The sequence below is a fragment of the Xiphias gladius genome, chromosome 6, assembly GCF_016859285.1.
Source record: "Xiphias gladius isolate SHS-SW01 ecotype Sanya breed wild chromosome 6, ASM1685928v1, whole genome shotgun sequence".
NCBI classification, from domain to species: Eukaryota; Metazoa; Chordata; class Actinopteri; order Istiophoriformes; family Xiphiidae; genus Xiphias; species Xiphias gladius.
In genome coordinates, this window is record NC_053405.1 from 5,175,764 (window position 1) to 5,190,451 (window position 14,688).

Consider the following 14,688-nt stretch of genomic DNA (forward strand, 5'->3'; position numbering starts at 1 on the left):
GATCCGGAGGGTTCCGGTACCCTTGCTCTATTTTGACTAAGTTACACCCGAGCAGAAAGTAATGCCAAGAAGTGGAAATGAGAACTCCCCATTCAACACTTTCCGTTGAGTTTGACTCGCACGAGTGGCCTTCCCGTCTCCTGCAGTGCTAGAATTGTGGTCCACGATTTCGGCTCAAAGTGAGAGGAGCTTCTCCCCGCTCATGCGATCTCCGCGTCCGCGTCAACGTGAACGTTACCGCTCACTCGGTCTCAACCGAAAGTGTCTTGACGCGTCCAAACTTCACTTCTATGCCTGACTTTACACCGTTTTTTGTGAACGTTAGGTCGGTGGTTTTTGGATCACCCACGCGGAATAAAAGAATGTGTCCGCCGTTACAGCAGTGAAGTACGCCCGAAGAAAGTGGGTGAAACCTGTCCAAGGGATAGCTCGCCGTGATCGTATAGTGGTTAGTACTCTGCGTTGTGGCCGCAGCAACCCCGGTTCGAATCCGGGTCACGGCAGTTTTTGTTCTTGTGTTTCTTAGTTTGTTTTTTAGGTCACAAAGTTCCCTTTACAATGAGACTTGACGGACAGAAATTGCCGTTCAAAATGTTCCGTCTTAGACTGTTGACTTGCCTTGCACTGTAAAATTACACTGTAAGCAAAAGATCTAAATCTACTTTTACTTTTGCCAGTATAATGAGTCGGTTTACAAACTGACGTGTGTAAAATCCTTGGTCTGCCAAGCATGACAAGATTACCCTCCTCAGGGGCCCTGGGGTAATAGTTATCTCTGGGCCCCTACTGACCCTCACTGTGCTTGGCAGTTTCATTATATCCCCAGACACCCACAAACCTACCGGCACCGTAGAGCTGAAAAGGGTTAGTTGATCAATCCGGTAGTCGACTGACAGAAAATTAATTTGCAATTTTCTGAAATTTTACACACTGGATGACCAATCGATTAATGAAGGAAATAACTGTCAGATGTACTGATAATTGGAAGGATGTATTGACAATGACAATAACTGTTGTAAGAGTCTTACATGACTCCAACGATGGATAATACTACGTTTTCACATGTTTTCTGTGTGGTAATTACTGTACAAACAAAAATGATAAAAAAAATAATGGAGGCAAGTCTATAAGACAGAACTTTACAACAAATGATCACAATACTGTATAAAACACACACACACACACACACACACACTTGTAAAACTAAAACTAAAACACAGCGACTTCAGTGGTGCAAATTTCTAACAAACTTTGCAGTTAATCAGTTTATATCGACCCAAGTTATATGAAGTCAAATCAAAATTGTAAATAAGTACTTGAGTAAATGTACTCAATTACTTTTGACCACTGCAATGGACTCCGTTTTGCCTCCTCTAATCATTTCATACATACACGAGAGTGGCTGGAGATTTCTAAACTGAGGATACTCATGGTGACCATCTGGGGGCAGCCTTGCTCGTGGGCTCAGGTTCAGTACAAGCTTTTGCTGCAGATATTGAGGTGATTACGTATTGGGTATTTTGAGAAGTAAAAAAAGAAAAGCATTTTTGATTCACTGTGGTCAAAAAGCTTTATTTTAACCTCCTCAGTCCACAGGACCTGTTTCATAAATACATCAGGCTTGTTTAAATGTTCCTTTGCAAGCCACTGACGCTGAATTTTGTGGTGAGGACGCAGGAAAAAGGTTTTCTCCTGATGACTCTTCCATGAAGATCATATTTGTGCAGGTGTCGCTGCACGATAGAGAGAGCAGTTCTCTCATAGTTTTCCTGATCTTCCAGACCTCAACTTGACCTCCACGGTTCCTGTTAACTGCCGTTTCTTAATTACATTATTAGCCGAAGAGACGGCTACCTAAAAAACTCTTTGATATCTTCTTATAGCCGTCTCCCGCTTTGTTGGGCATCAATTATTTTAATTTTCAGAGAGCTGGTCAGCAGCTTAGAGGAGCCCATGGGTGCTGATTGTTTGGACACGGTTTGGGGAGTCAGAGTGTTTGTAAAGCTTTGAAATTTGCATCACCTGGCTTTTCCTAACGATGACTGTGAACAAGCCACAGCCCTAACAAGCTCATTAAGGTCTGAGACCTTGGTAAAAGTTATCTGAGAGCTCAAATCTCTTGGGGCGGCCAAACCTTTGTTTGCCATGGTAGATAGATAGATAGATGGATGGATGGATGGATGGATGGATGGATAGAGGACTTTATTAATCCCAAAGGAAAATTACAGAATTACCCCAGTTTCTTCACATAAATCACAAAAACAATGATGTAGGTTAAAAAAAACAAATAAAATTAAAGGATTAATTATATACCGTATATAAATAGACTAAATAACTCAATAGACTATAAAATAAAATAAATAGAATAAAATAAAAGTAGAATAGAGATCTAATAAGATAGAACCATAACTATAGTGGATACTGTGCTTTTCGCTTGAGTCTCGATGTGTAGTGAACCCCCACAGCAAGTGAGAGTGAACTCACCCTCAGATGGTTTGGCCTCAGCAGATTTACAGCAGAAAGCTGAATTTATGGATGTTATTGTCCTGTTTGCAGACATTAGCATGTCTATAGCAGTGGCCAGAGTCAGACCCACCTCCCACTATCTGTCCCTTTGGAAATGTCTCTAACCTCCACTGTTTTTTTCTTTGTTTTTGTTTTTTTTGCCTGACCCTCACCACCCTCTCTTTGCCTGTAAAGGTATGTTAATGTAAATTCCACTGCGTACGCATCAGTGAATACAATAGAGCTGACTCCCTAGTTGCACTGCTGCCACGGCAATTTGCTTTACTTTGGGCAAACTGGAGCAGAGCAGACAGTGCGGAACAACTGTTCTGCTGAATATCCACTGGGCCGTAAACAGAGGAAATGGAATTTATTAAAAAAAACATCACTTTAGTTGGACTAGATGGACTAGACAAACTGTTGTAGTCGAAAGGGGGGTTTGCCAAAGATTCCCCCAGTTCACCCGAAATCACCCTGTTAAGTCTGCAGTTGAAAAGGCGAATAAGCAGTTAATAGGCGGGTTTTGGTCCAGATGCTTTTGCAGCCGGTGGCGGACTCGGGCTGTCCGAGGAGGAGAAGGAGCAAAAAAAATATATAAAGGGGTAACTGATACATTCAGTGGGCCCCCCATCGGCAGAGAGGGTGTTTGGGCCAAAAGGCTACATCCCTGTTCAAGATGAACGTTTTATAGGGTGATTCAGAACATAAGGAAAACAACACCTCCGTGTTAATAAAGGATTTACCCCGTAACGTTTCTCTTTGCAAACATCTGTGTAATAACATATGGGGAGCGGGGAATGTTTAAAATGTTTATTTCTCAGGCACATCTGTAGTAAAAACACGGAGCTGTCAACATTTTGAGGATGAGCTGTTTTCAGCAAATCCTGTCTTGTTTTCTAAACCGCGCGGGCACCGTCGCGATGGGGGGAAGGTTTTTACGCGACCTGGCAAAACCCAGAAGTCGCCGCTGCCGACGGCTTACGGCTGATCCACGGAGCGCCGGTGGGTTATTTGGTACCTGTCGACAAAAAACAAAACAAAAAAAGCCGTCCGTCCCAGCTGGCGAGCGCTCGGCGAGTGCCGCTTGTTGTCGTCCGCCACCCTCCCCGGGTCCGGGTACGGTCAGGTGACCGGCGCGGCAGCCAATCCGGTGCGAGGAGGCGACGGCTCGTAATTTTGAACAGACGGACGCCGGAGCAGGCAGCGAAACATCGATAGGTCCCTACCCCGGGTAATGGACGGTTTCCACCGCTTGTCACAGCTGGTGAAGTGAAGACGTTAGCGCTGCCTTTATTTTTTTTTTGGTGATAAGCATGAGTTCTCGTGTTATCACCCCTGGGCCGTATCGAGCCACGAAACTGGTGAGTTTCAACGTTGACCGTTAACTAGCTAGAGCTGGCTAACAGCTAATTCATGTGGAAAATAATAGTCAACGGTTTACGCTTTACGCTTTCTCCTGGGGTTTCTTGTTGAATGCAATCATTTCCTCGTATTATCACTGTCCCTGCTACTTATTGAGTTGTTCAGTTAGTGATTTCTCGTCGAGACATCAGTTAAATGTGTTGCAAACGTGTCCTGTAAACGGATCTCGGAAGTTTTAGTCGTTTTAGTCGTTTTTTTTTTTTTTTTGTCAAATCTTCAACCATAATATAACCTCACCCTTACCCAGTTTGAGTCAGACGGCGCACGGCTGTTGTGTTATTTACTAAGAAATAAACTCGAGGGCTACGGACGGATAAAACAGACAGATACTGAACAGTAGGTCGGGAATGTGAACAGAGACACGTTTGGTAGGGGTAAGGGTGACAGACACGGGTCAGACGTGTCTCTGCGACTAAAAATCCTTTTCATTGTCGATTAATCTGTTGATTGATCATTCAGTCCACCACAGTTTACCAGTTCAAGGACAAGCAATTTGATGTCCTTACTTGACTTTTTTTCCCTCCCGACTAAAGGTTGAAAACCCAAAGTTATCCATTTATCCACAATTGTGTAAAAGCAGAAAAGCAGCTAAATCTGCCATTTTAAAAACTGGAACCTGCTAGAGCTGAAACGGTTAGTCAATTAAATCATTAGTCAGAAGGAAATATAATCGTTAACTATTTATTTAATTGATGAATGGTTGTTTTTTTTCAAGCAAAAACTGTGAGGGGAAAAAAACTATACTTGCAGATTTCAGTCTCTCAAAAGAACTCTTGCTTCTTTTCTTTGTCATATATCATCGTAAGCTGAGTATTTGATGGTTTGGGGGCTTTTAGTCAAACAAAATGAGACATTTGAAGACATCGCCTTCAGCTGAAAAGATTAGTCACTTATCAGAATTGCTGTTGATAAAGATTCTGTCAAAATGCTAAACCATTACAGTAGGGGGGCTTCTTGCACAACTTCAGGTACTTCCAGGGTTCATAAAGAAGGAATGTTGAAAGAACAACTTTATTTTGAAAGCACTGTGTTTCAGTGTTTGGGCAACGGTTGACCCTGATGGAGACCACAAGCTGAAGCTATTGGTCTCACAATAAAGTTGTTATTTATACTGTAAGTGTGGCTGGAGTTTTGACCCTTTAGGACAATTGACTAATAATCTCAGCACAACTTGGTCTCGATTGTCAAGAACTTTGTATTACAGACAGAGACAACATTGTCTTGTTTCTGAGCCAAAAGATTTTGTCAACCTCTAACCAAACTGCACCAATTCATCCTTCCTCTCTCCAGTGGTCCTCAAATTGATGCTGTCAGGACTGTCCTCCAAGATATATAGTCTCAACTATCAGATTAAACTGGATTGTGTGACATCAGGTCAGCTTGACGTGGGCAGGTTAGCCTATACCAAACTCTGTTGTCTTTCAGTGGAATGAAGTTACTCGTCTTTTTCGAGCTGGCATGCCCCTCAGGAAACACCGCCAAAATTTCCGACACTACTCCTCCTGCTTCACCGCCTCTGCCGCTGTGGATTGGCTGCACCAGCTGCTCTGTAGCAACAGCAATTTTGGCCCCGATGTCACCAGGCAACAGACGGTGCAGCTCCTGAAGAAGTTCCTGAAGAACCACGTGATCGAAGATGTGAAGGGTCGCTGGGGCACTGAGGATCTGGAGGACAACAACTTGCTGTACAGGTAGGCAGAATTTTGGAGAAACTTGCTGCAAAATCCCTGAAAAGGAGATGATTAAATTTTATTTTTTACGAAAAACAAGGATGTTGATTGTGTTCTCCCATGCCAAATTATGCAGTCCGTGTCCTCTCTCTTTCCCTAGATTCCCTACCACTTCCCCTCTAAAACCGATTCCCTGTGCAGCTCCAGCCTCAGCCAGAGGCTCCGTAAAGAAAAGACCTTCATTCAGGGACAAAGAGGGTTTCTTCAGGTTTAGGAGTATCAAGAAGCATGAGAAGGAGACACAAGTGAGCTGGAGTGGTTGTGAATTATTTTGTCAGTCTTCTCATTTGTATGTTTCAGTGTGAAAATTAAATGCATACTATTATGTATACATCACTTATCAGTAAGGTTTAGAAAGGTTTAGACAAATTGCCTGGCAGTTTGAAAGCATGGTTTAAATGTGAAAGAAAGAAAGAAAAGAAAATTATTTAATGTTCATGTTTTGTTTGTCCCTTTAAGGAAAATATAGATCCTGCCCTCCAAGCAGGGGAAGAGAATCAGCCAACAGGAGAGCAGCAGGTGCAGAGACGAGAGCTGACAGTTGAGGACGAACAGGACATCTGGAGAGACATCACCCTGACCCAGTATAAACACACACATTGAGCTGAGAGTCTTTTTTTCCCCCTTTTTTGTTCCATACACCTCTACTGTGTGGCTTATTTGATTATCATATTGAAATTACAAGTATGTCACAAAGTGTAAATTTTTCTTCCCCTTAGATAACCTATAGAATAAAAAGTAGAAAAAATCTGATGCATAAGGCACCAGCAAAGACTGATGTCCAGAAAGTAGATGATGAGGAGGTGCTTCTTGTGTAACTAATTCTTGTGTGTTATGTTTCAGCCTGCAGAGGATTCTGGGTGTCGCATCTCTTGACGACGTTTTAAACCAGCATTATGTAGACCCACAGAACATCATCCATAATATGACCAAAGTCAACAAGCATGGAGTGGTCACATTGGACGACAAGACCAGTAAGTTTATTTCTCAACAAAAAATAGTTACATCACAAGCAAGCATTTAAATCATCATACACTATAGTGGTAATTAAATTTGTCTTCTCTGTTCAGCCTCTCTAATTGAACACATCTTTCACTGGATACTTAAATTCTCTTTAACATGTACTGTATAATATCCACCTAAAAAGAAATGTAGTCTGCTAAAATATTAGCACTGACCACATGACTTAAATTATTAAAAACAGCACAATATACTGTAACTGGCGACCAGTCTAAACTGTCGGTAATCTCTCTAGATGACCTTCCACACTGGGTTTTGTCTGCCATGAAGAGCCTGGCCAACTGTGAGTAGCAGCAAACCACTTAAACGCCTCAAATCTGCATGAACATTGCTAAGAAATGAGCAACTGGGGACTTTTTTTTTCTTTTTTTCCTTTTCCAACGACTACATTTTGACTTTCCAAAGCTTGACATAGATGCTTTTACAGAACTTTACTTTGTGTAATGCAGTCTTAGTCTTAGGAATCCCATCCGTTTTCAATGATACTAGATCACGCGCAATATTCAGTAAAATAAACACTTGCACTTTTTTTTGTAGATATTTCGAATTCTCTCTGAATTTAGGAATTAAAACTTGTGCATAGTTTATGTTGGCTTTATGAATGTAATTTGAGAAGTCAGAACTTTCAATTACCTTTCACTGCTCTTCTTCTCCTTCTCCTTCTCCTCCTTCTCCTCCTCCTCCTCCTCCTCCAGGGCCGAAGTATGACAGCGCAGAGCCGTCCTATCCTGGCTTTGAAAGAGACGTCTTCAAAACAGTGTCCGATTACTTCTACAGCCTTCCACAGCCGTTACTCACATACGAACTTTACGAATTGTTTATCAACATCCTGGGTAGGTGGACTACTTCCTGTTACTCCTGTCCAATAAAAAAAGCAGCTAACTGGATGTCCTTTTGAGCAGCCACCTGTTGGTGTTACAGGGAAATGATGCTCAAACACCATGACGGAAATTTTTCAGGATCTTGTTAGTCAGTTTCGTTGACATTCTGTTTCCACTATGTGGTTGTCCGGTTTGACCTCTAACAGTGGTTGTTGTCACTTCTGTTTGTGGAGTCCTAACAGCGATATGAGCAGCTGTACTTGCTCTCTGTGTGTTTTGGTGTATGCTTGTTATGTGTTGTCTGACCAGCTGATGGTTCTGTGTGTGCAGTAAAGGTTTAAACTAACTAAACCCTCTCCCTCCCCTTCACTATCTGCTTGCACTGACACTCTGCCTGCTCCGCTTGGCCCTCTCTGCCTCTGCCTGCCTTTCTGCATCCGCTCTCAGTGTTTTGTGGGTACGTTGCAGCGCCCCCCGCGCACCAACGTGGGAAACGCAAGAAGCCTGACCTTCCCTCGGTTCCCCCTCCGGCCAAGACATCATTTCGCTCCACAGAGTGTCTCCTCCTGTCACTGATCAGACAGGGGACATGTGATGAGACGGAGTCGCCCATGAGAGAGGTGCTCGGTGGGAAACTTCAGTCACGGCTGGCGGCATTGAAAGGAGGTGGGGCAGGTGACGGTCAGTTAGTTGGCAGCTGCATGAGCCTGAGTACAGCTGTTTCCATGAGACCTCAGACCCGGAGTTGTTCACTGGAAACCATCCTCGACGACTCTGCCCCTCTCACCCGGCAACAGCTCTTCTTGTCCAGTGACAGCCTGGGATCCTGCGCCTACAGCAACAGGAGCCAGGATGACAGTCCTGCCATCGCAACACCCCACAGTCATTCAGACTTTACATCTGTATCCAAAGCAAATCCTGTTACTTGTGGAAACGCTCCAGGAGGTGCAAACAGACATAGACTACCTGTAGCTTCCACAGCCGGACTGTCAGTCGCACAGAGGTTGCGCCCCTTGCGGCCACACAGCGTCGGCAGCTGTCTGGACATTGTCATAGAAACCAGGGAGGAAGATGTTCAAGAGATCAAGTGGCAGGGCCGAGCAGCCAGCTGCCTCAATTTAAACACTCCTGCAGACCAGTATCGCTCTTCCTCAGCTTCACGTCCTCCCTCGTCGTCCTCCTATCATCCTTCCTCCTCTTCCTGTCATCCTTTTTCCTCTTCCTTGGCCAAAGCACAAGGGTCTCATACTACTACAGGACCCGCTGGGCCCAGACCCGCCTCCAGCACCTCTAATCTTTGGACGCTTCCTGCCCCTGCTGTTGTCCGGCGCTGCATCAGCTCTCTGGATGTGTCAAAGCCATCTCTACCTGTGTCACTGTTCAAAACTCCTGTGTGTGTGCCCACCAGCAGCTCCCAGCCCCCTCAACCCAAACCTGAGAACAGTAAGCACCTTTCCCCTCTACATGTCTTTCTGCTTGTCTGTTGATATCTAATCAGACTAACTCCATCTAACATCTAACCCCAACTAGTACGCAGAGCTCTTACTGAGTATTAACTTAGAAATACAACTCCCGTTGAAATCAAAGGGTGTAGCTGAGATGTGAGTTATTTCACTTCCTGGTGGTCTTGTTTCAGTGAACATATTGACAGAATTAAAAGAGAGTGCTGATTCCAGGAGCACAGAAATCATTCACAGCTTCTTAAATATTAAGAGAGATTAAGCTGTGCAGCTCATTATAAGTTGCTTTCTTTTGGCATGTTTTGTTAAATTTCCTTTCTGCTGCTTTTTGTTTTTTTTTTGCAGTGCAAATTGGCCACTTTGCCAGTTATCCTTAATTTAAGCAAAGCAACTTTTCAAACTGGCCCTGCTAAAATAAGGAATTATACTTTTCTGTCATCAGATGAAGTGTCAGGTTGACCCATGAGAAGACCATAAACCCTGGACTGAAAAGAAATTTCTGCACCATACACCTCTTTTATGAAACTGGAATATCTGGATTCAAAATGGAAATGTACAATAACAATGGCCGTGATGAAAGAGACACTGAAAGAACATGAGTTTTTAGTAACCATTTGATGATTTCTAAATGTACAGATAATGTTTTGTTTAAGAAGCTTCGAAAAACAAGCCTCTAACTAGAAGGTGGTGGCATAGTGGTTGCTATAAATAAATAAAGCAATAAACCAGGTAGCCCTGATCCATCACCAAATACTCCAAGTTTATCGAGATATCCATACAGGACCACATGGATAGTACAGTCTTGGAGCAGAGCTATGAACTGGGATGGCTTTTTAATAGCATATTACATCACATAAAATGTATTTTGTTTTTTTACAAATCTTACCTGACTCATCTTGCACCATAGCTGTAGTTTGTTCATCCACCCGTCAATCCATTCATCCATCATTTGTCTGATCTAGTGTAGCAGCGATCTAGTGTAGCAGCGATGGATGAATGTGGTCATGAGGAGTGGGTCTACTGCTTTTTGTCTCATTACGGATTGCACTGCAGAATCCACTTGACTCTGTGATCATTACTGTATAACTCCGTGTGCGTGTGTGTGTGTGTGTGTGTGTGTGTGTGTATAGGCCTTCTCAGGCCTCAGTGTGAGCGCGTGGCCATCGAGGCCCTGCAGCTTTGCACCCTCCTACTCCCCCCGGCCTCCCGCAGGAAGTTGCAGCTCCTCATGAGGATGGTATCGCGCATCAGCCAGAACGTGGACATGCCTCGCCTCCACCCCGCCATCGGCACTCGAACACTGGTGAGGAACTAAACTGTTGTGACGATCTAACTTATAAACAACATACATATATGTTCTCCTGTAATACTAATTTCCCTCCTGGGGATCAGTGACATCTTACTGTACTCAGTTGTTTTACAGTCACAATTAAATTTTTTTTTTTTTTTTTCCAAATCACATTTAGTGTCTGGATGGCTGTTTGTCTTTATTTACCTCTCTATCTGCCGTGATTCTTGTTTCAGATGGTTCACACCTTTTCAGGCTGTGTCCTGGGCAGCGCTGAGGACTGCGATCTGGACGAGTTGTTAGCCACCAGGCTGGTGTCATTTCTAATGGACCATCAACAAAGCATCCTCTCAGTTCCTGAGTACCTGCTCAGTGCTATCAGTGACCATATACAGTACCTGCGCACAGTGCAGGTACACCCTTTAAGCTGTTTCAGCATATGCATCCTGGGTGCATATGGTCAAATGCAAACCACATGTACAACCTCTCTTGCAGTAGTTACCTCCACCGGGGAGGTTGTGTTTTCACCCTTGTGTATTTGTTGGTTTATTTGTTCGTTGGCTTGTTTATACCGATCTGCACCTAATGTTGTGGCGGGATGGGGCATGGCCCAGGGAAGAACTCATTAAATTCTGGGGCAGATTCGATTAAAGGGGCAAATCCAGGAATCTTTTGTCACTTTCTTTAACATGACGAGATCGGGCATTTTTCACCTTGGCGGAGGTAGCGCTCTACTGAGTGCCAGTCTAGTTGATTATTTAATGAAATTTTAATTAATTTATTTATATTAAAATGATAACTTTCACTTCAATCACTGTTAGAATATCTTATGACGACATACTATTCAGTAATTAACAGTCCTGCTGTCAACTGATTCTAAGACAAGTCAGCCACACTCAGTCATGGAGCTGACTAAAGAGGAGTTTTACATCACCTTTGATTTGTTCAGGTTATTATAGTTGTTTTTTGTTGACTTTTAAGCAAAGAGTGAACACACTGCATAAAACATGAAAAAAATCATACACAGACAGTGGGAGCTTCAAGGATACACTGGGTTTTGGGTAGATTTCTAGAGTCATTCTTTCCATAGCATAAATATTGGACACCAGGTCAGTCCATTCAACAACATGGTATTTCATTGTCAGAGATTTCTTACAAGCCATCAATAACTGAAAGATTATAAAATGTACTGGAACATATAGTGGACCCCTCCATCAGTTGAAGTTAAAACATGAGTTCCAAGGTTTTGAACTTGTGGTAAAGAAATGGAAATGCCACCAATGTAAAAGCCGGAGCCAATTAACCGAAGGAGAATTTCTGACCAAAATGGAGTTTAGGCTTCATCTGTTTTTAATATAAAGTAAATAAGAACATTTTTAGTTGTTAATTTTTTTTTTTTCTTTTACTTTCCTGACCCCAGGTCCCCATCGACAGTGTTTCTAATATTGATGGCAGCGATCCAGGTTGCGTTCCAATGCCTGTGTTCGCGTTCTGCCGCCAGATTAGTGGTGCTGAGTTTGAAGAGCAAAAGCTGGCATCTTCCCAGAAGGCCATGGAGGAGCTACTGGAGATCCTGCTGACAGACCAAAAAATAAGTGAGAAGGACAGGCGCAAGAAACTGAAACAGGTAACAAAACACTCCTCTAATGCTCAGTCGACTTCTTATCCACGGGGTGTTAACTGGTATCGGTCTTCTGTTGAACTGATAACCAAAAGAAGGTCATATTTGCCCCAGGTACGAGTTTGTCTACCAGTTAAGTCAGACTGGGCTCCAGAATCCACTTGACTCTGTGATCATTACTGTATAACTGTGTGTGTGTGTGTGTGTGTGTGTGTGTGTGTGTGTGTGTGTGTGTGTGTGTGTGTGTGTGTGTGTGTGTGTGTGTTCCACAGTTCCACATGTATTTGACAGTTTTACACCATTGCTGTGTGTTTAGCTATTAAATCCTGCTGCGTCCCTCTCAACTGCCTGCAGCTCCACATATTCCAGCACCTGTTTTAACCAGTGTACGTAACACGTTGCCTGGAAGTGACCTGTAAATGAAATAGTCAACTGCTGAAACATTTGCTGAAAGAAAAAAATATACATTTTTGTTTATAACTCATTGTTGAATTGTCATCTGGAACATTTTGCTGCAGTATGTTCAGCCGTCTTCAGATTCAGAACTTTTGAGTTTCAACTAGGACAGAAAGAGTAACCGAACGCCTCCAAATTTTCAACCTTGATTCGGTGGTGTAGAAATGTGCTCCAGCGTGTGTCAGTACACTGACATCACAGTTGGATGCGGTTAAAATCTGCAAAAAAAGCACCTGGTGAAACAGGCTTGAAGCTTGAAACTTGAAACGGAAAAGGCAGCGAAACGCTGCCTTTCAGATGCATTTTAAGGCGCTGACATACTCCAAAACAGCCGTGGGCAGCAGACGCGTTCGCAGCTGTTTAAAATCCACTGGATGTCTGTGTAGGTGGACATGAGCACACAGCTCAGTGTAGCCGCCGCGTACCGTCAGCACGGACAACGTGAACAGAGGGGGGGCCTTCACGGATATTTACATAAGACAGACCATCGTGGCAATGCAGGCAAGGAAAGTGTAGTTTTACACTCGCTTAATCATGACTTTTATTGTTTGTTTCCATTAGTTCCAGAAGCAGTACCCAGACATCTACAGTCGTCGGTTTACCCCCCCAGACAGGGAAGACAAGACCAACAGCAAGCCAAAGATTAAACCCCCCCTCCTCAACATCAAGAAGACCAAAGCTTTCAGTATCAGGACCTAACCAGGTGTCATCCGTGTAGAAGCCACATTCATTCCATCATTTTTGCTGCACTATAACTGCACTGACGCTGCGCTCCTGAGAGGCGATTTGAAAAACTTTGTCTTCTCTCTGCAGCCATTAAGTTTATGTTGTTACATTACACACACTGTTATTCCTGTCGTGTCTCCTCCACGTGGCTATATGAGAGTTAATGCAGGCTGGGAGACTTCTACAATGGTTAGAGTCTGTATTCATGTTGGGCGAATGTTTGTGATGTGTGTTGACAGCTGAGTAAGATTCAGACAGTAGCTCCTTAGAGCAGTTCACATTAATTACCGTGTTTTAGTTATAGCGTGTTTTTTATGAAACAGGGTTTTGATAAAATGTTTTTTAGAAAAATCTGTGTTCATGTCGATCTGTTAACCCATTTCCTTCTCACCTCACCTTACTTCTCTAATGCTAGCTAATACTGGCGCTTGTGTGTGTGTGTGTTTGTGTCAATGTATGAGTGTAGCTTTAGGGAGCATTTTGGGAGAAAAATATGCAATTCTGGGATCACTGGTCCACATGGGAATAACTAGATTATAGATTAATTTATCTGAATGATGAGATTGGGAGCAGTTCTAGAAATGTCTTTGCTTGAAGTGTCTTGACATGTTAAATGTTTTTTTTGTTTTTTTTTTTTTTTTTTTTGTTTGTTTTTTTAATAATAGACTTAACTAAACATTTTATATCATAGATTTTTAAGTTTTATTTAAAATGTGTATTCTTTCTCTTTTTGACCTACTTTTTTATTCTATTGCTTTCGTGTGTGTGTGATTTTTACTGTTTTCTTTTGGTAGGCTTTCTGCAGGAAAGTTCTTTTGATTTTCAGAATCTGATTTTTCATATACGACTCAGTTAATTTAAATATCATTTGGGAGATCCTCTCACCCTTTTTTCGTGTTTGTGTGTCTCATTTTGAATACATCCCTGGTTAGTTTATTGGATAGAGCAATGTTTTGCACTGGTTTTAGGCACTGTGAATGGCCAGCAAGCTAATGTCAATCATCAGAATGGTTAATTTATACATATTTAATGCATATTAGACTCCTTTTTAAAGAAGGTTTCACCAGACATCTGTCATAATTTGGGAAAAACTGTTGCCACAGCTTGTACTTAAAGTCTCATGGAATGTTTCCTCAGCACCAGCAGCATCAGTTGTTTAAGGCATTGCTGTGGCTATTGGCTGTACGTATTACTTATAATGAGAGTAGCTGATGTCTAGTGGCATCCATTAATTTCAGTGATGGATTTCAAGCTGAAGTGCAGTAAGGAACCCATGCTGTGTCAAGTGTCTGAGGAAATGTAACAAACTCAAACTTGACTCAAAATGTCAAGCTGTCTGTTTTTATTTGTCTTAGGCTATATGAAGTATTAGTTCTACCCTGATGCATGTTTGTCTATACCTCAGATCAAAGTGTGTTTGTGTGTATGGGCACCCATATATGCACTCATCAGCAGTGTTTCTGGCAAAGACCTGTACAGAGGCATGTACAGAATATTAAACTCTTCCTCTACATTGTTTACTATGCAAAGTCCTGGGAAATAAACCTGTTCAGCTGTTCTATTTATATGGCTTTGTCCTGTCTCTGTCTGTGATTATGTCTGAAATGTTGTGTGCACCTTGCTGTAAGAGCTGGACATG

General features: G+C 42.6%; 1 protein-coding gene and 1 non-coding gene across 2 annotated transcripts; both read left to right on the forward strand.

Annotated features, from left to right (window-relative positions):
* The first annotated feature begins 431 nt into the window (after positions 1 to 431).
* trnah-gug lies at positions 432 to 503 on the forward strand. The gene has a single exon. It is a non-coding gene; the product is annotated as a tRNA-His (tRNA).
* Positions 504 to 3,670: 3,167 nt separating this feature from the next.
* On the forward strand, positions 3,671 to 13,685 carry depdc1a (DEP domain containing 1a). The gene is made up of 12 exons (XM_040129765.1): positions 3,671 to 3,866; positions 5,353 to 5,618; positions 5,758 to 5,902; positions 6,117 to 6,241; positions 6,501 to 6,631; positions 6,913 to 6,960; positions 7,373 to 7,510; positions 7,946 to 8,941; positions 10,089 to 10,261; positions 10,483 to 10,659; positions 11,667 to 11,873; positions 12,885 to 13,685. The coding sequence occupies exons 1-12, from the start codon at positions 3,819 to 3,821 to the stop codon at positions 13,020 to 13,022; spliced, it is 2,592 nt and encodes an 863-aa protein (XP_039985699.1). The 5' UTR covers positions 3,671 to 3,818; the 3' UTR covers positions 13,023 to 13,685.
* Positions 13,686 to 14,688: the final 1,003 nt, after the last annotated feature.